General features: G+C 38.7%; 2 protein-coding genes across 10 annotated transcripts in view; both read right to left on the bottom strand.

Annotated features, from left to right (window-relative positions):
• Positions 1-8,588, bottom strand: part of LOC139971671 (uncharacterized) — a 58,788-nt gene extending 50,200 nt beyond the window's left edge. Inside the window, exons 1-2 of one of the 5 annotated variants that reach the window (XM_071978338.1) lie at positions 7,549-8,588; positions 694-708 (exon numbers count right to left, since the gene is read on the bottom strand). In XM_071978338.1, the coding sequence (XP_071834439.1) occupies positions 694-708; positions 7,549-7,681 (148 nt within the window). In that variant the 5' untranslated portion in view covers positions 7,682-8,588. The remainder of the gene's footprint in view (positions 1-693; positions 709-7,548) is intronic. The other 4 variants (XM_071978341.1, XM_071978340.1, XM_071978339.1 and 1 more) reach the window with 4 other exon arrangements.
• A 3,170-nt stretch (positions 8,589-11,758) lies between these two features.
• LOC139971674 (extracellular tyrosine-protein kinase PKDCC-like) overlaps positions 11,759-21,823 on the bottom strand; it is a 46,909-nt gene continuing 36,844 nt past the window's right edge. For all 5 annotated transcript variants that reach the window (XM_071978346.1, XM_071978351.1, XM_071978349.1 and 2 more), the window contains exons 4-9: positions 18,257-18,388; positions 17,402-17,509; positions 16,084-16,327; positions 15,380-15,481; positions 13,047-13,232; positions 11,759-12,533 (exon numbers count right to left, since the gene is read on the bottom strand). In XM_071978346.1, the coding sequence (XP_071834447.1) occupies positions 12,451-12,533; positions 13,047-13,232; positions 15,380-15,481; positions 16,084-16,327; positions 17,402-17,509; positions 18,257-18,388 (855 nt within the window). In that variant the 3' untranslated portion in view covers positions 11,759-12,450. The remainder of the gene's footprint in view (positions 12,534-13,046; positions 13,233-15,379; positions 15,482-16,083; positions 16,328-17,401; positions 17,510-18,256; positions 18,389-21,823) is intronic.

Raw genomic sequence — 21,823 nt, 5'->3', positions numbered from 1 at the left:
TGTAGCTCAACTACTGTAGCTGTACAGTACAAAATACAAATATGAGTTAGCTGACTGTGTCACTGCCCATACATCTCCTGTATGTATCTATGTTCCAAGTTCAGCATAAATTGATTCACGAAACTTGATTACCTGTAGGTACTTGGTCATATTTTGTAAATTCCTCAAATATATCCCTCTGAGGGGGGGAGGGGTTTCAAGATGGGTCCTTTAATTGCCCCATGTTTATTTTGTTCAATCCTATTGATGGAAAACTGAACAGCTGGCATAACAAGTAATATCTCCCTCAGATCTTTTAAAATCTTTGGTATGAAATTCTCGGCAGGTTACTTATTAAGTGAAGTGCAATATGCACTGTAAGAACAGAACTGTACAGCAGCACCATGCAACAGTCCTTGAAATAAAATCTGCATAATCTTTAAATTGAACATAAAAATGATAAAACACAGAATGTTAGGTTTTAATAGATCTAGATAACAAAGTAACCATAAACCAATTTAAATTAATAAATACAGGTGTGAAAAAAAGGTGTTTATTTGCTTTTTGAAACTAGGTGTTAGTCATCTTTAAAACTGAAAAAAAAAAACTGTTGTGAAACTCAGTAAATTTAACTCAGGGTGAAGGAGAATTACTATCTACTCCACTAATTGTATGATTGATTAACATTTATTAATTAGTTATTCTGCTGCTTACCTTTCCTTGAATACACTGAAAGAGAATGGAAAGTATCGACCTTAAAAAACTGAAACTTCATTTTGATGGCAAAAATCAAAATCTGAAAGAAATTAAGTCTCAATTGCAATGAAATCGAGAGCAATTTGACTTTGATAACATGTCCTTAATTGCCACGTACTTGGAAAATGTGATCATTGAATTAAATGCCCGATATCATTTTAAGTAAATTAATTAATATTTGCTAACTTTATCTATAAGATTTGATTTCATGATTCCAAAGGTATGAAAAAAAGCTCAATAAAATTAGCCTCTTTGGTACCTGAGGAACACTGTCCTAGGTGATTCCATCAAAGAGGAGGGAGGGAGCAAGGGTAGGGTGGGGGGGTGGGAGAAATGACTGTGAGGTACAATTGAACAGTTATCAAACTATTTATGTCAGCTTATTAAACAGGACAGCTTCAGTTTATGCAACTTGTCTGCTATAAATTATAGAACTAGGAAATAGTTCATTAATGCCACAGTTTTGGTGCCACGTGTATTTAGGGTTAATCATGAAGAAATGGTCAATCTCAATACCCCGCCACCGAAAGAAAACTGCGGTACAGGTACAGTACTTCTAAAACTTGTGTCATGCAAAGCTTGAGTAGCATGCATCATACTATTCACACCATAAATCTTCCCTTGTGGATATAAAATTTCCACATTGAATACAAGGGTATTTCTAAAGGGAAAATATATTCTTTCAAGAAAAAGGATGCTGTTTTGGTTGCCGTAAGTTTTACAACTTAGGAAGGCCTCCATCGTGGGTGATTCTTAAATTGTGATGATAGCTTGAGAGCATGCCTTACTATTCATACCGTAAATCTTCCCTTGTGGATATAAAATTACCACATTGAATAGAAAGGTATTTCTAAAGGAAAATATATTCTTTCAAGAAAGAAAACAGAGTACGCTGTTTTGGATTACGTTATGTTTTACAAATGAAGCGAATTTTGCAGTATACTGTATGAACTTACATATTTACATATATAAATGAGACAAACAAACAAACAAGTATTTCTACAAAGGCATGAACAGTAATTATTAAAGGGTGTGAAGACTCGCGCAAAAAGAAACATCTAATACCGGTAATTTGACCTAGTTTCTAATGAGGTGTAACAGAAGTGTTAAACACCACCATCGACTCGATCCCAGAAAATACTGTACACACACAGCTTGCTACCTTCGGTAATTAGACACTAGTGTACAGTCAGTACATACAGCTGCGGTCAATACCCACAGCACAGTATACAAACGATACAGCGATGGACATCTCAGGTCCAGCTAAAGATAACAATTAAGGTATCACGTTTCATTACTGTCTGCATTTTGTAGAGACACGAACAAAACGTCACTTGCAAGCAACAGAAAGTTAACTTTCTCATATGGCCGCACGCGGTTTGGGGCGAGTCTTCAATGCCTTTAAAATGAATAGATTCAAATCTCTCAATGACAAAATGTTTACTGTAGATGCGCTCAGTCTTAACTGCGTACTTTACTGTAATTCCTTGCCAACATCTTAAGAGAAAGTAACTTGGGAACAAAGATTAACATGCACATTAGTGATGCATCATTTGCTTTAAAGAGATAAAGAATGTTTTGCTTCTGGGTAAGAACATAGAAGGAAATAGCTAACAAGAGATATATCTTGTATGAACTTGAGCTCAATACACTTAACTGTACAATGCAACTATTTGCATTTTGTCCGGCAGCTTCCGAAAAAACTACAACTGTGTAAATAACTAATTAAATATATGAACGCAGAGCTTTCTTTTCTAACTTTCTTTTCTTTTAATTACCAAGTGAACGTTAATTAGCAACTTCCTAAAGGCTTCCCTTATTTCATATCAATTACAGGTAGCCTGATGATTGATCATGTAAAAACAAAAGCAGGTAACACCCTTTTTATTTATTTCCTTTTTACTTTTATTTCTTTTATTGCTTATCATTCGTTAAATTAGAAATTGACACTTGACACAGTCAAAGTAATAAATGGTAGTTCTTGATGTGGTTTCAGTAGGGAATTAAGAGGTGCATGAAGCATTTTTTATCAAAAGAAACTAAAAAACTGCTAAATATGACTTTATCTAGGAAAAGTTGTGTGACTGATACAACTCTGATTAGAACTACTTTATCTAACTTTACATGACCTTTGACTGCTATCTAGGCTTATTGCAGTCACTAATTTGGACATACTGTAGACCGGCTATAAAATACAAACACTTAACACAACCTGTACTATTGTATGTGATATAATAACTCTTCTGAGTCAAAGCCTAACATGACATGCCATGTCATGATTAGTTACAGTACATTGGTTTTTTTTCCCCTTCGCCAAGGAAATTAAATAATTCACGATGCAGAATTCCATAATCTGGATTGCATAAATTTATACAAGAAATTTTCTATTCAAATGTACTTCCATCGAAAAAATTTGAGGTACAGTGATGTCATGAATCAGGGGTGCAACGACCATTTTTGTACTGATCAGAGCCTCCTCTCATTGTATTCTTGGTGGGGGAAGGGGGGGGGATACAGTAACTCAGGTTTCTGAGCTATTGAGATATTTAAAATGCAGCCTACAGAGTGGGACAATCATTCAAGCTGGACACAGGGTGACAGACAGAGTGCCAGAATGACCCTGCAGTTCAAATGTCTGCATACAATATGTAAAAAAAAAAGTTTTGGTCGACTCTGATCTAGTTACACTGAATTCTCACCTGTGGAATCACTTCTTAGGTATGACTGCACAGGTACTGAGTCTTCAATACATATATATGTAACTAAACAGGCTCATACAGAGTCAGGTTTAGGAACCTGCATACATTATGAACAGACATATTCAAACTTAAAATGAGATCTATAGCAGTACATGAAATATAATTTTCTAGTTTATAAATTAATCAATTCTTTCAACACACAACACAATACATGGAAAGTGAAATAGAATTGTTGTAGTTAAGCCTTTCAAAATCCTCCAAACCTAATTTAAGAAATTTCAGATATACAAATGGTTGCCATAGAAATCAGTTTCTATGCCAATAGTAGCGTACTGTATCTGACACATTATATGTATACAGTATATAATTAATATGAAATGTTGAGCACTGTAATAGAGAACTATGGTATTGTAAAACTGCTAAAAAATAAAACATAGTGTGTGTGTAAAGTGAATCTCATAATTTCAACGGTGATATCAAAAAACAACTTTGAATCAAACCTGACCTCACAGTATATTACATACATGTACAAGTGAGTTGCCGTACGTCCTGATTAATTATCCCGGTTTTGCATTGAAGGTATAAATACTGTTTAAGTGTATATTGTCCCAATTTGCTACAGGTCTTTGTGTTGTTCAAAAGTATCACTGTTTTACGGATGCACACAGGCTAGAAACAGTACATGTGGTACGCTGCACTTACCATAATTGATCATTTCGGAAGCATGATGCAACCTAAGTAACCACTTCTAACACACAAACATGAATGATGGCCACAAATTATCAGCTCCACAAGCTTGGCAGGAAATGCTCTGTGACATGGGTTACATGTCTAGAACGTGCAACAAGTACGTATTACCACTTATCCTAATGCATGGCTACTTTGTAATATTTTTATGATCTACAGTAGTAAGTACTTAAGTAGTAACATCATTTGGACCTTACCACTACATTAAGTCACATACAGTACAGTACAGTATCTAACTGTAACTTCAAACAGAGAAAAGACTGTTTATAGCAAACTGCTTGTATCTGCAAAATGCCTGTATAGGGAAAGAACATTTCAGTTAGCCTTTGAAGAAGATCCTGCTACTATGGAAACGCCAGGCCCTCTAGACCCTCTAACTTTTACACACTAAAGTACAGTAACTGTGAGTCATCTGATAGCTGCACTACAGTATAACACTCAGTGTCCCTGTACATTGTATTTTACTCATATGTCAGTATAACAATGTTGCGTTTTAACATGGCGGACCTAACACAAGTTACAGCATGGTGGGGTGCATCTTTTTAAACTGACAATTGTACTCATTGCCCAAATGAATCCCTCAAACTATTTGACCTGACTTCAGTCATTTGTGTTACCTTTTGCATCAATCTTATCCCCCCCCCATGATCCCCCTCATCCCACGACCACCTCAGCTCCCCTCCCCCTTTTTATAAAGATTAATCTTAAAAAGAAAATATGTGAGTTTAAAGTCTTTCATATGACAGAGGCAACTGAAGACTTACTACAGTAGCATCATATTACGAATATTCATTTTGACAAACTTCAAAATTGACTTACTTCCTCAGTATTAATTAATTGCAAGCTGTTAGCGGAGTAAACTAATTTACTGGTTAGCGAAGCTGATAAGTGAGTGATGGTTGATTCTCGTTGGCAAATCGAAGGGCAAAGATCATATTTTTACAGTACATGTAGTGTTAAAGTGATAATTGAGAAAGTGTAGGCTGGGCTGGTCACATTTCACGCTGTGTTGTACGGTCTGCATCTATGTATATATGTACTGTAAACTTGTTAGGATATGTGTCAGTAAGGGAACTGTACCAATTATATGTGCTACATGTGAAAAATTGTGGCTACTTTATCTATCATCCCTAGTATATAATGGAAGCTTGATGCCCTACAGTACAGTAGATGTTCTGACTGCACCATTATTAAGTAATAATTATTGTTCTTTCTGGGAAAGGGAAAGGGAAACCGCATTGTTTATGACACTGGCACAAATAACATTTAATTAAATTTCAAAGTGTGGTCACCAGCAACTACAGAGATTAATACAGTGAAAGATACCTAGAGTGCTGTTCCAATAATGCTCGTCTCGCTAGCAGATAGACAAGAAAGGAAAGAAAAACAAAACAGGGATTTCTTAGAACTACTTAATTCACCCTGCCAAAGTCAGAATATATCTCAATTATAATCATATACACACTGCCACCCACATTATCTACCTGGCAGCCATGTGAATAGGCAAATCCCCCAAGCCTTACTGGTTTGATTATTTACGAACGAGGATACTTACCTTAGCCTATCAACTGGTAATATTCTTGCATTGCGCCCCCCCCCGACCCCAATGACCCTTCCAAGGTCACTGACCTCCTCCTTCCGGAACTAACCATTCCTCAAAGGTAAGAGACAGATAAGTGAGGAGTGAACTTAGTGAAGTCAATATGCTCTACTAGTTTTTAGCAATTCTAAAAACGTATATATAAGGAAGAGCTTAGATCTTTTTACCTTTAACTTACAATATGGTGATACAGTACTGTACCTCTAAATGTCAGCAAACAGGAAAAAGTGTCACTTGGCTGTTTTGAGTGAGATCATGAATCTAAAACTAGTTGATTGAAGGAAAAAGTAACGAATCTGACTAAGTAATGTCAAGTAAGGACAAACAATGAAAGGACAAGTTCCCGTCCAGCTCTCCACTGCGTATTCGGAAGCTGAGAGCTGCCAAAAGTGGTGGTCGAGAATACGTGTTATCAAAGTGTCCTCATATATTACCTTCTAATACTGCAGATCTACCCCTGTCCTATGTTTCTTCTGAGCTTCCTTCTTTTTTCTCTCTTTCCCCTCCCCCTCCCCCCCCCTCCCCCGCCCGACTCTGGGTCTTACTCTGTCTGGAATCCATTTGCTTACATAATTATGATAGGAAGTAATAGGAATGAAATTCAACAGTCGTATTCCTGTGCAAGTTTGTAAGTTCCATAAAGTTTTCACAGTACTTTCATAGAAGTGTCAAGTCTGTGATCAGCTCTAAATTTGTTCAGTAGCATGCACTTGGGCAAATTGTGAATAAAACTACACGTACAGTACAGCCAATCGGGCAACTACATACCGAGCAAACTGATAGCTGTCATGACGATACAGGTTTTAAGACAAGAAATAAAGTAGTGGTATCAATTACACAGAGTCTAAATTCCAAGTATTGATTGTTTCTACTGTCAATATCTCAGGGGAACATTGCTTCCAAACAAAAACACATCTATGATGCTTGTAAATAACAGCTCCTACAAATTCTCTCACAAAGAATGCATCACTTTAAGTGAAATAACATCAATTCTGTCAGAAGTAGTACTGCAGAGTAGCTGTTTATTCGGACCTCAAGTTTTCAAAATTCTACTACAGCTATACAACTACTGTACAAGCATTTGATTCTGTGTAACATTTTTCTTAACATGGATCCAAATCCTAAAAGGTTATGCATCCTTGATAATTCTCTTTCATAAATTTAAGGTAAAATCCTCAGTTTGAGGATTTTATTTTGTTGTTTTTTTGTTAAGAATATTGATGTATGCTAGACATTAAATAAATACACCTATAGTTTAGTTTATAGAGACCCAAGGATCAGGAAACCATACAGCTTATTTGAGACCCTATCCGTGTTAGATCGTGGATGAACACCAACTTAATACAGTATCGAGCCTCTTCTTTTTGGTAAGTGTTCAGAGGATAACGAGGCAGCTGCGAATGGGAGCGAATTCACACCCCTAGGGGTGTGAATTCGCTCCCATTCCTGCTCCCAGGATCGACATTTACAGCCCCATCCGACGGACAAGAGTGTATGCCCGGCATATGACCACTTTCTCAGATACTGAGGTAGACATTAAAAAGGCACCCCATTTGACTGTCACTGCAGTGCAGCCATGACAAACAAAGTTGTGTAGACCATTTAAAGTAGAAACAAAATGTTACAAGCAAATGGCAGCAATTATTAACTGTTTACTGACCCTTGAGATGCATTGGCAGCACAAGGTAGCATACTTTAGACATATGATATTAAGCAGTGAAAAAGAATAAATATGACAAGCAAATTAACAACATCTTTCCAACTTACCTTTCATTGAACACTGTGGGCACAGGCATTCTTGGCAGTCAGCACATTGCTTGTTTCCAGGAAGCAATCTGAGGGCCTTAATTTGTGATGTTACAAACTTTAAGTTAGTTGGTTCTTCGCTGGTTGTTGCCATCGTTATTAGTAACAACTGTCAACTCAAATTATGCTGAAATAAAATTTCTAGCCTGAGTTAGGGAGCGAATAGGAAGCTCCTATCCCAAGTTGCTGGATTTATGGTAGTAGATGTTTGGTACCGCTACTCCCTAGTATTCCGTACTTGCCTTATTTTGCACTAGGCTATGGGCCTAGGCTATAGTACCATTAACGTACGAATCAGTCTCTTGACTGTCAAGTGTCAGTTACTGTAACCTTGCTCCATAGTAAGTTACAAATACCATGTTAAGAACGTCCTAATTGTAGTCTAAAATTGAGTTGTATCCCCACACAAGTCGTGAAATGTATCTTTGATTGACCATGAATGAGATTCGTGTTGTCTCTCGCGGAAATGACACAGACTATATTGACCGAGTGTACACCAAAGACTATTCCACCGTGGCTTTAGGGTACGTACACGTTACAATTATACTACCCCGTTGTACCTAATAAATAATATACTGCTGCACTGCGCCAAATCTTTAAAAGTTACCGGTCAAAGGAACCACACTTTCAGCTTCCCGAAAACTTCACCTGTTTTCTCCGAATGAAACTGTAAAACTTCACCGTTCTTCAGCAGAAAATAAACATAAACTTCTACTACTGCAACCATATCGTTTGTACTGCGGCTCGAAGCTCCGTCTGTGGGCCTGTCTCCGGGAACAGTGCTAAAAATGTCTGTTGGTTTACCTGGAAAACCATTTCTAAAACAGTGTACACACCATGTAAACATGGCTATTTTTGGATCTACTTCCGCAAATGGGAAGTACCGCTAGACCTACATCTTCATGGCGCCCTTTTTGAACACTTTAAAGTTAAATGAGTTTGATCGTGGAGGTAAAACTCTGTTTTTACCTCCATGGTTTGATCGACTCGCACAATATTTGCTACGGTTCAGTCAACTGACGAAAATGATGGCGATGATGCCGATGTATCGATCGATTTAATTGATAAAGCCGACCCAATCAACGGTCCACCATTAGTATTAGAAAATATAATTGGGTGGGTATAATCCCGTCATTATTGATTATTCATACGAGGAATATGCAAAACAGGATTTTGAGAGCACTTGTGTGCAAATATGGGTTCCATCTTACAGTATTTGTTATCGATGTGGGATAGAATGGCCACGTGAGTACGTTTCCACATAGCATGGGCTTTTTTGAATATGCTTATAGCAGCTTATTTATTCAATTCAATGCAATTCAGATTCATTAATTATGTCTACCAAACATTTTCACGTTCAAACTTCAAAGAGCTGAAGATAAGATCCCACTTCTGCGGTTGAAGAAAAAGTGGGATACTAAGTGGTATTGAGAAATAATTCTCAAGAGACTGACACTTATTGAAAGGCATGGACACCGACCAGGGGCTAGGAACCGAGGGGGGGGGGGCACTGGGGAACGTGCCCCCCTCCCTCCACTTTTCCAAAATAGCAAATGTGCCCTACTGGCAAATAAAATGTGCCCCTTTTTTGTAGCACGGTTAACAATAAACAATCTCAATAAACAAGTATTGATAGCACACCAACACATCATATGTATTAAACGATATGCGGCCGGTGTGTATTGGTTTATAGCAGAACGAGTGGTGGTTGTGGAATGAGAAAGTGCACCTCTGATGTTGTGCTCCCACCACTTTTTGGAAGCTGCCTACCCCCTTGACACCGACGGAGGGGATCGTATTCCTTCTTTTCTTTTAAGCAGGGCCCGACACTTATGCGTTTTGCGATGAATACTGGTCGTGTCAGCTAGAACGACTGTTACACCGAGTTGTACGTTCAGTTACTTGACGGCAGAGTCAACCCTGACTAGGCTCCGGAAATGGGTGTTTTTGTTGGCAACTTGACTTTGGGTTCTCGTGGCAATTAAGATGTTGCACCTGAGTTGGACAATAGATATAAATAAGGAGATGACGTGTTGACGTGTCCGTTAGGTCTGTATGACTGTACTTGTTTGGATAGTTCATTGTTTGACAATTCTCTAGTTTATGTATAAAAACAAAAATACTTTCAAACTTGTCTGAGCCTTCCATTGCGTATCCTGGTGCAACAAAGTGGTTGAAATGTTTGGGTTTCATCTTTTTTCCCCTTCTTCATCCTTCTTCTTACGGTATTCAAAAAGATAAAAGTGAAATAAAGTGTTTCTGAAGCGATGAAAGTATGATGCACTAAAAATTTTCTCCGGAATGAAATAGACGAAGAAACGGATAAAGGGGTGGGGGACTGGGGAGGGGGAGGGGGGACTAATTACAGGCAAAGTGGTTTAAATTTCCTCTCATTTTTTACGACTTGCTCAGTAATTAGACTGTACTTGTGAAGGAACTTCCAAACTATAAGAGATCTCTCAAATGAAGTGGGATTGTAGGCCTATTTCGCTTTCTTTTGTTGGGGGGGGGGGGGGGTGGAGTGGAGGAGAGTAGGTCGTTTATCATACATCTTTATCACGTATATAACGTAGGCCACTAATGCTGAGGTTGATTTCGCCTGGTCTCAACTTGGCTACATATTTATTTCTCTAGCAGCTATGAGTTGTTATCATACTAAATAAGTTTTGCTCTTATCTGATATGTGGCTGTGCGGGGATAAATGATGGTTCTATCAAAACAGTGAAAATTTGTTGAGTTTGGTCGCCGGTATACCAAACTCAGTATAACTGACAATTTTATCAACACAAAAATCAGACCGCGGCAAGTTGTTCACATTGAGAGATACTTCCCGTTAGTGTCCCACGTAGTCATATGAATGGTATTTATAAAACGAGAATAATAAACACCATTCTGACGTCAATGCACCATGTGATGATTTGATGCCCAAAATGTCACCGCCTACACACTGTTACATTCAGTGTATTATGTTTGCAAACTTTCCGCATATATTTTCGCCGTTCGGGGCAAAAACGTTCAATCGAGGAAGAGTCATATACCACTCCAGAATATACATCCCGCTTTTCAACCTCAGAATAGATTGAAAAGGGTATTTAGTACAACCAAATGCAACCCTAATTAGAGACTAAATTTATAGTCTAAATATGCTCCAGAATTCACCATTTAACCTCTCGGTATTCTTATTTTTTCTTTTTTGTACCAATGGGACACCCCAAACCTCTGAGTCGACTACAAAGACCCTTGATTGTTAATAGCCCCACCTATTCGTTATGAAATCCATTTTTCGCATATGGTACTCTCGGAAACGTTCATGTACTAATCCAATGCAGCCCCATCTCCAACATTGCTACCTTTGAAATCGTGTCATATTTTCAGCGATGTTGACTGACTATGCCCTCATAAATCTCGCATGAATCATCCCATATTGACCACGTTGTGTAACTTCTTTGTCTGCACGGTCAGACAGTAGCAACTTTTTTTTGTCAAATTTGCACTCTGATTCATCCCAATGGTGGTGGATCCAGCCTGGATTTTAAAAGAGGAAGGGGTAATGAGTGATGGGGTAAGGTGGTGAGTGGGTGAGCGGGTGAGTAGGTATCTTTTCAATACACAATCACATCCAGCACACGTGAGCTGTAAAATTTTCCATCTAACTGTTGGCAAGTTTTGAGGCTCATTCAATTTCATATAAAGAGAATTACTTTTCATTTGTGTGATACGCAAAGTAAAAAGACTAGAGTATTTATGAATAAGAAACGTTTATATTCCTTTCAGTTAGATCTATAAAGTTTACATTACATTGCACAAGTTTTTTTATTCAATAAAATGTTTCAAACATGTTCGTGAAAGTCGAAAAAAGAATGTCAAAAACACGTGGACATAATTTTAAGAAGATGATATGCCACATATTACCGTACCATACGACCCTGGTATTCCAAAAAATTGTTAACGCACTTAGTACTTTAGCTTGAAAATATGACGAAGAAACAAACACTAAGGGGAACTGTAAATGGCCTCACGCTCACAGCCACGTTATCATTGTATTACAGGAATCTGCATGGCCATCTCCGGATAGTGGCGAACAACTTGGGCAGTATCCCGGATTTTGTGGCTGGTTGGTTATACTATAGTAGTATTCTCCTTAATTGGGTCATCTTGTTGCATGAATATATGTGGATGATGACATGTTTTGGGGTGACGGATAGGGAGAGAGCCAGAGGGGGGTGGGGGAGGGGGAGAAAGTGATGGGCTCAACCTCCAAGTAATTATTGTAGAGGAACTCTGTCGCAATCCTCCACGGCTCGGCTTTTCCACCAATGTATTTACCACTTTTATGGCAATTACAAAATAATTACAAAATTTATAACTCCATGGAATGCATTGGTATATTTAAGTTTGACACGATTACCTAGTCTTGGCCAAGTCGTTTGTAATACTCTTTTTCTCGCGTGCAAACTGTACATGCCTCAGAGTCCGATTCTGCCAACCACGAATGTGCTTGCCCACTGTATTTTACATGCCAGAGGATCTGTCCGACACAAACCTATAATACCTAAAACGTAGCCGCGGGCGTTCTCGGGGCAGTACAGCAAATAGATACGGGAAAATAGCTTTGTGAAAAAAGAAAGGTGAACTAGGCTGTTCATACTAGGATCTTAACAAGACGAACCATTACCATGTATATTATCCTGTGATAGGTAAGGTCACATTCGTTTCTGTTGTTGTTCTTATTCCGACGTTTAGTTCTAGTTCCTTCCTGTTATACCACTGCTATCACAGTGTAAACCGTTGACGTTCTTCCATTGAAATACATAGTTTTGTTGATTGTAATCTATTCACACTAGTATCACAAGGTCATTGTCATCAACTGATTCGTACAAATAGTTTACATCCGGGTTTTTTCTCTGGTCGGCCGAAACCACTTTTCAAATACACTAAACGTCTTCCTAGAAGCAAATGAAAAGAAACGAATATTGAGATTAAAAGAATAGTCCAGGTCAACATTTCTTTTTGATATGTTAAAGAGGAACATAATCTAAGCATTCTGGTGAAATTTTCATACAATTCCTATGTACCCTTTATTGATATATTCCTTTAATAATAATAATGATAATGACGACGATGATGGCAAAAGGCTAAGTCGTCCATGAGAGCGCCGCCCCCCCCCCCTCCTGAGTTTCTTATAGGAAGGCGTATAAATCAAACCCAGAAGTACCGTGGTTCCACCCCTGATCATGCGCAGTCCAGAAGGTGCTATGAAGATAAGGTAACATATATTTTCAATCAAATTCCCTGTAGTAGTAATTTCTTTATGTTATTTGTTAACTAAACTTGTTTTAATGTTTAACTATATTGTTCTTTGGGTTAAGTTTTAACTTTTGAATTCTGTATTTGGACCTCAAGCAACCACTCCACGGCCTAATGCGGGAACTTTGAATATACTGACTGGTACATCATACCTGTCCAAGTTATTTCATCCGTTATCACAAACGCTCTGCAATTATCATCGAGTGAACATATGTACTCTGCTTCGTCTTCACTCGCTGCCGAGAAGACACAGCTGTTGGCATGGGGATTCCTCGTGTAGGTACACCAGTAGTCGAAGCGGCCAGGTAGATCTACGCCTGATGTGTAGTTATAGGAATCTATGTCACCAACGAAATAAAGAACGGAATTTAAGTTTATAATAACATATCTGAACGAAAGTAAACACGAAATTTCCAAAGAAACAGATAAATATAAAGATAACTACAAATGCTTCTAAAATGTATAAATTGCCTTGTCTGCATGAACACAGCAGCCGGGGAATGGCATGGATATAGAGGTAGGACATAGCGTCCTGGAAAGTCTCTGATATTAAAGGGACTCTCCGCACAGAATAACATAGTCCCAATACTGTATGTCGTAATGAGTTTGATCCTCTGACGTCACACACCGCTCAGGAATAGTTCGTTTATAGAAACCCAAATTGACACTGGGCCCCGGGTTTGTAGCCTCCAGCCTGACCATCCCCCCCCCCTCACCCAATCCCTTCATGTCAGTCATGCCCCCAACTCCGATCTCTGTCAGTTCCCGGAGAGATTTTATTTTCGATTAATGCATGGCACTGGTGGTTAATGGATCATTGTATCGTGTAATGGTATAGGAAGGGTATATAACGCTAAATTACTTGAGATACTGCGAGATGACTTTTAAGTTTCTCTCTTTTCCTCGTTTCCTTCTTTTTCTAATTCATGTCAATTTTTAGATCCCATCAAAGGAAAAAAAACGGAATATAAATTAGAACACGAAATTAACAGTTCTCACAGAGTTTTCAAGATTTTTCAGAGCTTTGTCGTATTATTTGTTACTATGGCAACACATTCCGTGTACAATTGCAATTCCCCGAAGTTATTAACGTATATAAGCCTTTCTTGATCCTAAACGATTTAAATAGTATTTCGTTATAGTCAACTACATCACGTACACGGAAAGACATACAATTCTGTTCCACTATTTTGTATGCATTTTGTTTGAAAACAAAGCAAACGAAAGAAAGAAGATTAATTTCATGCGACGAATGGGAATTATCGGTCGGTTACCATGCATCTAGTCACATGTAGATCAGCTGACAACTAGATCTTCGAAGAATCTTTGTATATATGGATACCATGTCGATCGGACAGTTTTTTTTTTGCATAAAGTGTTGCTTTGTTTGTATACTTAGGCCTATATAGGTTATGTAGTACAACTAATTGCTCAACTGGGCCATACAAACTAAATTTCGTGCTATTCCAAGGTCGCTTACTCAGTTTTCAACAACATCCTATACATACCCACCGTGTAATAACTGATGATTTCATCTGTCACGATACTTGCAAATTTACATATACCCATGACGGTGTGAACAGGTATGAGCTAAATACGTGGAGAACGTGTAGCAAAGTGGCTGTCCCAGCCTCACATCTATCGTCGCGGAGCCCCCCCCCCACCTCCCCCCTCCCATTTAATTAGCGAATTCCAAAACTAAAGCACTTTCAAACACTATTAATCACCCTAATGTTTACACCATTATTGGAATAACTTAAAGGCATTCTCTCAGCTAGGAAATTTTTAGAGGGCGGGCCAATTTCATAGGTTTCGCTGGTACACCGTTACTCACGTGACACGGTATTTGTAATATACTGCCACTGTACAGTGTAAATCCTGTATGTAAATATACGTATAATGTATAGCACAGTTTCATGCAGTGGTAGCATAACACACGTAACGTGTATATTGCGGTCGCGTCGCCGCGCTGTTTAGGTGGAAGGCACAGGTTGCTTTATTGTGGCTCCCGATGCCAAAGCAGTGAGCGAAAAAGGGACAGAGAATTGCATGCATGAAAAGTGTACTTGAGCTGGTGCTACGTACGTGGACTGGGTCTCCAAAACGATCTACTGGAACATCCAAGCATTTAACATCCAAGCATAAACACGATAAGGATAATTGCAAAATATTGTCTACAAATTAGATTGCTCTATATTCGAAACATGATTGAATGGTAATAGTTACCGGTACCGTATCTGTAGGCCTAAGTATTTCTTCTCATGCAAAATGTTGCAGAACTTCTAATATATTAGCATACTTAGCTCATATGCTAATAAAAAAAACACATACGGTATGTGTCGCTGCGATTATGCTGCACACAATAGTAGAATGTGTTTGACAGGCATATACATTATAGGCTATGTGTTTATTCATTGTAATGTTTTCTGTTCATGCTTTTTCTTTGCAGGGGACGTTTCGTTGCTAAGGCAATCAGGTAACTTACATTTTCGGCTTTGCCCGCTGACGTTGTAATTGCCCTTCCTATATGACGTCACGACTTGATCAAGTAGACGCAGTGCTTCCCGCGATGAAATCTCAGCAGACCCTATGGAGAGGACACCCGGTATAAAGTTACTTTCGACGTCATAAGTGATGTTGACGTCACATTGGTAACCATGGTGATAAGCAAAAGACTTTAAATTGTAAATCTGCCCTGACTAGAATATACAGAGCAAGATATAGGCCTATACATTTGGATTTGAATCAATCCATCAGATTAACCTAATCATTTCGATTCAAAATTTCCTTTTAAAAGTAGAGCCTCAGTGTGTCGCTTGGCATTAAGAAGACCATAACACCAAGTTTATATTGCTTGTCAGTATAGAATACTCAAAACTGTATATTATTTGTCCCGTGTATTATAATACTGTTTACACTCTTCAGTACTACCTTGGTTATGTACCGTAGTTAATTTATTATCCCAAACGCTTAGTTCAAATTCTGATCGAGATAAGTTAATAGGCCTAATAACCGTGAGGAGCGATATGTGTATTTGCATTGCCCCTGTAACCCCAACTCTCCTACGTTTGTTCTACCCATACACGAAATAACATCTCAGATGTATGTCACAATTTTCTCAATAGATGGTTCATGTTTCCATGAATTTAATTAAACAAAACGAAAAAAAATTAAAAATTAAGATCTCACTTGTTTTATTCAAGAAGACATCTAGCTGTTGTTGAAGCCAAATCGGCCCGCCATGTTGTTGTAACAGATAGAAGTGTTGCCATGCCAACTGTAGGTTCAATTTATCGGCGTATTCCGGGCATAACCCTGCCGAGTTACATGGTATATGTTGATATTTATCACCGGGGAGTGGCACTACACACTGATTGGCTCGTGAACAACTGGGTAAACGTGTATCAATGTCGTCAAGATCAGCTAGTTTCATCTAAAAACAACATAAAAACGAAAGATATTAATTAATAAAAGAAGCAGCACTTTCAATTCATGAAAAAAATTCGAAATGACTTCAATAGTTTCTCATGGTCGCCGCACTCTGCCCGACTCAACTTGATCGTGGTGACCTGTCGTACAACTGAACCACGCAGACTACTTGATAGTCTTGTTAAGACCCTAGTATGTACAGCCTAGTGTACCTTCCTTTTTCACAAAGCTATTTTCCCGTATCTATTTGCTGTACTGCCCAGAGAACGCCCGCGGCAACGCTTTCGATTGATACGATTGGTTGTATCGGACAGATCCTCGGGCATGTAAAATACAGTGGGCAAGCACATTCGTGGTAGGCAGAAACGGACTCTGAGGCATGTACAGTTTGCACGCGAGAAAAAGAGTATTACAAACGACTTGGCAAAGACTATAACTACTCGACTTATCAACGCACACTGTTTTCTGTAAGCGACAGTGATATTTGGTGCATACACTTCACCCCCCCCCCCCCACAGTACCCTACTGTAGTGACAGTTAGTGTTGGGTGTGTGTGTGGTAGTGCCGATGTATGGTTACATTGTTATTGATCCTAGTATATATACACGTATCTGATGCTTAACATATCTGGTTAACTCTCTATACTTCAAGTACATTGCAAATTATCATCAGTTTTGAAAGAATAAAAAGTCACAAATTGATATTCAAAGATCGGGGATCCCGACACAGGTTTGAGATTACGGAAGGGGGAAGGTGTTAGTCCAAAGTTCAGAATTGCTGAAATTCCTGCCTTCGGCGGCACCACGGCGGCACCACGCTGGCACCACGGCGGCACCACGGCGGCAACACGGCGGCACCACGGCGGCACCACAGCGGCATCACGGCGGCGTGAGAATCATTGTTGAGACAAATATTTATTCGGGGACCATGCCCCTACATCTCCAGCCTCCGGTTTCGATGACCCTGAAAATTTTGTTTTTGTTTAGCAATCGAGCTATGACGACATAATTTATGCATATACTAATAATTACGAACAGAGTCGAACTCACGATTACTTGATGAGCGTTGTAGTACGTACCTGTCCGTTAACCAGTACAAATTGTGTTGGTTTGAAGTCGTGTATAGTGAGAGGTCCTAGCGGTGAATCGGCTAGATATACCAACAGGCTGGTCAGGTCGTATATCATCTGTAATTACAAATGGGAGATAATTATTTCAATACAACGTTGAAGGTTGATCAAGAAGACATCAGACCTGATGAGAGGAGGGTGGGTCAGGGGTATATAGCACCGGAACCGGGGTAGTTAGGGCACCCGGGGAAAAGTTAAAGGGTCCGGGAGAGTATGTGATAAAGAATAATGTATTACGATATTATTTTCATAACATATTTATGGATGAATGAAAAGTGCTTATATATAAATATCGTTGACATATTGGTAATTAACCCCGAGGTCCCGGTCTGGCTCTCGACGCCTCTGTAAAGTAAATAACTCATTGAATCACATTTCGTTCTTTTGGAAGACAATCCAAAGTCTAAAGGGCAGTTCAATTTATTCATTCTTTGTTTTTTCTTACAACAGCAAAATACATAAACAGATAATTGCGTACATTAAATATATATGATAGAATTACTAACACGTGGGTATTTCAGTGATATGCACGTGTGGTATGGACATGGCATTCTCACACCCCTCCCCCTCCCCCCTTTACCCCGGCGCCTCTTTCCCGCCTCAGAAATTGAAATGTCTATTGAATCCCGATTTACAGTTCTTGTATTAATATACGGTCGTTCGATGTATGAACACCAAGAACAAGATTCTTTTTCAAACAGTTTGTGACACGTATATATATACGGTTTGTCTCATAAACATAAATAGTCAAACTATATTTAAGTTATAATCGGACTTGCATTACGTCATCCAATGGATACTTACTCTGAGTCGATCCTCCCAGGGCGTTTGCACTAATCGTAAGAAGTCAATTGGTGATCCTACTTCAGTGACCAGAGACACATCGGAGAATCTGCCAAAATGGTTCACTTGCTCTTCAGTACAAAAGCCAAGTAACTATAATATGAAAGAGAAACACGTGAATCAACATTTAGCATTTTCTAGTTAAGAACATAATTTTATGAACCTGTTTATGAAATCTAGGGGGTTATTTACAACCGGCCGCACCATTGAAGAGAAATAATTTCATACAATGCTTGTCGGAACACAATGTATATGTACCACATCATGTGTTCCCTGTTCAAGTTACAAAAAATACGGTAGTTGGACGCAGAAAAGGTATGTATCCACCTTTTCACTCGATTGATAAAGTAAAGATCTTTTACGTTATTTAATGTTCGTTATTTAATGTGAAATTCTTGGGAAACAAGAGCCCAAGGGCACTGTGGTTCCTTGCGTAGGGGTATATGACAATACACATAATATTATCAAGCAAGATTGGGCTGAAATAGTCCAAGTAATTGTGGTCCTACATGTTCCCATAAAGTAACCAACACTATAGCCAACACTTTTGTGATCACAAAATGTGATCAGATTTTTTATCAAAAGGCACTTTTGAGATCTAAATATGGCGTCGAAAATGTAAGAAATATAAGAGACCTACAAGCGTGTCAACAGATATGATAACAATGGTGACCTCAGATGACATGACCTTTAAGTTTCAAAATGTTCCACCACCCCATTCACAACTTGTCCCAAAATATCAACCATGTCACACCTTGGCATTGAGATTTAATTGCATTAAATGTCAAAAAATTAACTTTGAACTTGTATGTAACTTCACACACAAAGGTCACCCGGAGGTCAACCAATTGACATTTTTGATCGGTGAGACCTAAAGAGAGCATGACTGTAAAAATTCAAACATTTTTTCTTTGCCCATTTTCTCCCCCAAAATACTACTTTTTTAACATTAGCTGACCTTTGGTGACCTTGGATCACATGACCGTTAAGTTTGAAAATATTCCCCTATACCATTTGCAACTTGTCCAAAAAAATCAACCTTGTCACACCTTGGAACTGGGAGTTATTGCATTAAATGTCTGAAAATTAACTTCGACCTCATATAACTTTGCACACGAAGGTCACACAGGGGTCAACCTATTGACATTTATGATCAGAAGGTACACGTCTTTAACATCTGAAAATAGCATCGAAACTGTAAAAAATCCACAAAACACGAAAAGGTCACCAGAGGTCAAATTGAGGTCAAGGGTCACCCAGATGCGGGTCGACAATTGGATTTCATTGAAGCAACTCCCAACTCTAACGGACAATTTGTTCTCAAGTTATCGCAAAAATACTAGTTTTTAATCATTAATTGACCTTTGGTGACCTTGTATCACATAACCGTTATGTTGGAAAATATTCCCCTATACCATTTGCAACTACTCCAAAAATATCAAGCTTGTCACACCTTGGAACTGGGAGTTATTGCATTAAATGTCTGAAAATTAACTTTGACCTCATATAACTTCGCACACAAAGGTCACACGGGGGTCAACTTATGGACATTTATGATCAGAAGGTACACGTCTTTAACATCTGAAAATAGCATCGAAACTGTAAAAATCCACAAAACACTAAAAAGGTCACCAGAGGTCAAATTGAGGTCAAGGGTCACCCAGATGCGGGTCAACAATTGGATTACATTGAAGCAACTCCCAACCCTAACAGACAATTTGTTCTCAAGTTATCGCAAAAATACTAGTTTTTTATCATTAATTGACCTTTGGTGACCTCGGATCACATGACCGTTCAGTTTGAAAATATTCCCCTATACCATTTGCAACTTGTCTCAAAATATCAACTGTGTAACACCTTGGCACTGGGAGTTATTACACTAAATGTCTGAAAATTAACTTTGACCTCATATAACTTAACATACAAAGGTCACCTTGGGTCAACTTATTGACATTTTTGATTGATGAGACCTAAATTAGAGCATCAAACTATAAAAATTCAAACATTTTCTTCTTTGCCCATTTTCTACCCCCAAAATACTAGTTTTTTGACATTAATTGACCTTTGGTGACCTCGGATCCCATGACCGTTAAGTTTGAAAATATTCCCCTATACCATTTGCAACTTGTCCAAAAATATCAACTATGTCACACCTTGGAACTGGGAGTTGTTGCATTAAATGTCTGAAAATTAACTTTGACCTCGTATAACTTCGCACACGAAGGTCACACGGGTGTCAACCAATTGACATTTTTGATCGGAAGGTACCTTTGATATCCATATCTAGCATCAAAACCAAACATTTTCTTTTTTGCTCGTTTCCTCCCAAAATAAGCACATTTTTTCTAATGTGACCTTTGACCTTTTGACCTTGGTTTCAGATGTAGTTTAATCTCCTGATTCCAAAAAACAAAACGACAAGTCTGTACAACCATCCTAACTCTGACCGAAAAACTTTGACCCCATATAACTTTGCACATAAAGGTCACACGGGGTCAACCTGATGACATTTATGATCAGAAGGTACCTTTGACATCTGAAAATAGCATCAAAACTGTAAAAATCCCCAAAAACATGTAAAGGTCACCAGAGGTCAAATTGAGGTCAAGGGTCACCCAGATGCGGGTCGACAATTGGATAACATTGAAGCAACTCCCAACCCTAACGGACATTTCGTTCTCAAGTTATCGCAAAAATACTAGTTTTTTATCATTAATTGACCTTTGGTGACCTCGGATCACATGATCGTTAAGTTTGAAAATGCTCCCCTAACCAGTTCACAACTTGTCCCAAAATATCAATCTTGTCGCACATTGGCACTGGGAGTTATTGCAGTTTTAATATTTTCGGTTTTTGGACCATAACTGACCTTTGGTGACCTTTGTGGGCACCAGAAACAATAGGGCACACCTTCTCCATATGGCGGATCTATAGTCCAAGTTTGGCCTCAATCCAACATTCCCTTATTGAGATAGAGCGTACCCAAGCAAGTGTCACAGACACACACACACACACACACACATACATACATACATACATACATACATACATACATACATACATACATACACACACACACACGCCAACCTGACTGCATAGGTTCCTTTTGCTAAAGCAAGGAACCAAAAACTAAGGATTATTGTTGTTTGTCACAAATTTGCAGCGAGCAAGTTCGAACAGTATCATTTATCAAATTTCCAAGCTGCAAGTTTAGGCATGTGTCTCATATTAATGAGTGTAGACGTGACGTGACAAGGACATTGAATGTCGGGGAGGGGTGATGAGGGGTAGAGTGGGCCATCACGATCACAATTGCGACTGTCCGATACGTTATAACTCACTGTCCAAACTCGTATCGGGGATTCGGATTACCCTAAACTCGAAATCGGATTTTGTAGAGGATAGATTGTACAACCCTATTCTCTGTCGTAGTATCTACTTATTTTTTTGGTCTTATTTTATATTTTGCAATTAGGCGCCTTGGGCTGCCAGTGACTGGTTGTATAGCCAGACCTGACACTTGACACT

The sequence above is a fragment of the Apostichopus japonicus genome, chromosome 8, assembly GCF_037975245.1.
Source record: "Apostichopus japonicus isolate 1M-3 chromosome 8, ASM3797524v1, whole genome shotgun sequence".
Taxonomy (NCBI): domain Eukaryota; kingdom Metazoa; phylum Echinodermata; class Holothuroidea; order Aspidochirotida; family Stichopodidae; genus Apostichopus; species Apostichopus japonicus.
Note: the sequence above shows the minus strand (reverse complement) of the source record. Positions and strands in the feature narration are given on the sequence as shown.